Source organism: Bos indicus, chromosome 19 (genome assembly GCF_029378745.1).
Source record: "Bos indicus isolate NIAB-ARS_2022 breed Sahiwal x Tharparkar chromosome 19, NIAB-ARS_B.indTharparkar_mat_pri_1.0, whole genome shotgun sequence".
Taxonomy (NCBI): Eukaryota; Metazoa; Chordata; class Mammalia; order Artiodactyla; family Bovidae; genus Bos; species Bos indicus.
In genome coordinates, this window is record NC_091778.1 from 1,206,577 (window position 1) to 1,208,084 (window position 1,508).

Consider the following 1,508-nt stretch of genomic DNA (forward strand, 5'->3'; position numbering starts at 1 on the left):
CATGAACATTGAAGACTCTAGAAAGTATATTAAAACTTATCAAAATACCTAAAATGTGCCAATGTTAAATAATCAACAAATAGTTTCTGGGCTTTTTTTTTTTTTTTTCTGTCAATGATCCTCAGAACCTTTACTCTCACAATTTACAACAGGTACAATTCTACCTATGTATATAAATAATCACTTTCTTGGCATCGTGACAAGCCTAAATTACTCCCCTCTTCAACAAACTCCTTATGGAATTTTTCACCTCTATGTTTCTCACTGTATAAATGATAGGATTAAACATAGGAGTGAGGATTGCAAAGAACACAGTCACCCACTTGTCTGAAGGGTAAACAGCCACAGGACGTGTGTAAGTGAATATACAAGGGACAAAAGACATTACCACTACTGTGAAGTGGGCACCACATGTAGAGAGGGCTTTGCGTCGTCCTTCAGAGCCATGGGATTTCAGGGAGCTCAAGATGACTATGTAGGAGATGAGGAGCATGGAAAAAATAAGCAAACACATCCCCCCCGTGTTAACTGCCACCACCACTCCAAGTCTATAGGTGTCACTGCAGGCAAGTTCCAACAGTGAGAAGAAATCACACATGAAGTGATCAATGACATTGGGACCACAGAAGATCAAGTCCATGGTGAAAAGAATTTGCACAGTAGCATGCAGGATCCCCCCAGTCCAGACCACCACCACCAGGAACTGGCAGAGCCCCTGTCGCATGATGGCCGTGTAGTGCAGAGGCTTGCAGATGGCCACGTAGCGGTCATAGGCCATGACAATGAGGATAGTGACCTCTGATCCTGCCAGGAAATGTTCCATAAAGAGCTGAGTCAGGCAGGCACTCCAGGAGATGGTTGTCCTCTGGTACAGCAGATCAATGATCAATTTAGGCGTGGTGACAGAGGTCAAGAAGGCATCTAGGAAGGACAAGTGAGTGAGGAAGAAGTACATGGGGGCAGAAAGTGTTGGGCTGAAGGAGATGGTGATGACAATGAGCAGGTTGGCCAGCACCGTGAATAAGAAAATGGGCAAAAAGACAATGAAGAGTACTTTCTGCAAGTGTGGATTCTGTGTGAGTCCCAGGAGAACAAATTTGGTCACGTTGTGAGGAGGCATAGGATCCATTTAGGAGCTGATGCATTCCTGGGGCCTGAATTATCTACAAAATAATAATAAATGATAGATTTTAATCATGAGAGAATTATAGTCTGCATTTCTTAGAGCGAAGACCAAGCAGTCCCCATGACTCCAGAGCATGTCTTTGGCCTCTTACTTCCTTGGTGATGCATGTCATTTCTTCAGACATCTAGTGCCTGCCCCCTGTAGGACAACATTTGATGTGTAATTTACAGAAAACACTAGGATATTTACATAAGATCTGGATTCTCCTCCATTGTCCAACTCCATATGACTCAGCTGAGTTATCTCTGTGTCCCATGTTTCCATGCCCTCGTCTTTGTCTTATTGTTGTTCACTAACTCACATATGGTTCTTTGCTACCCCC

At 43.5% G+C, this 1,508-nt stretch overlaps 1 protein-coding gene across 1 annotated transcript; it reads right to left on the reverse strand.

Moving 5' to 3' along the window:
- Positions 1-205: 205 nt before the first annotated feature.
- On the reverse strand, positions 206-1,129 carry LOC139177700 (olfactory receptor 4C3D-like). The gene has a single exon (XM_070774261.1). It carries the CDS (start codon positions 1,127-1,129, stop codon positions 206-208), a length of 924 nt encoding a protein of 307 aa, XP_070630362.1.
- Between the last annotated feature and the right edge of the window lie 379 nt (positions 1,130-1,508).

Excerpts from the sequence above, each read along its gene's own strand:
- LOC139177700 (XM_070774261.1), bottom strand. The coding sequence starts at position 1,129 with ATGGATCCTATGCCTCCTCACAACGTGACCAAATTTGTTCTCCTGGGA.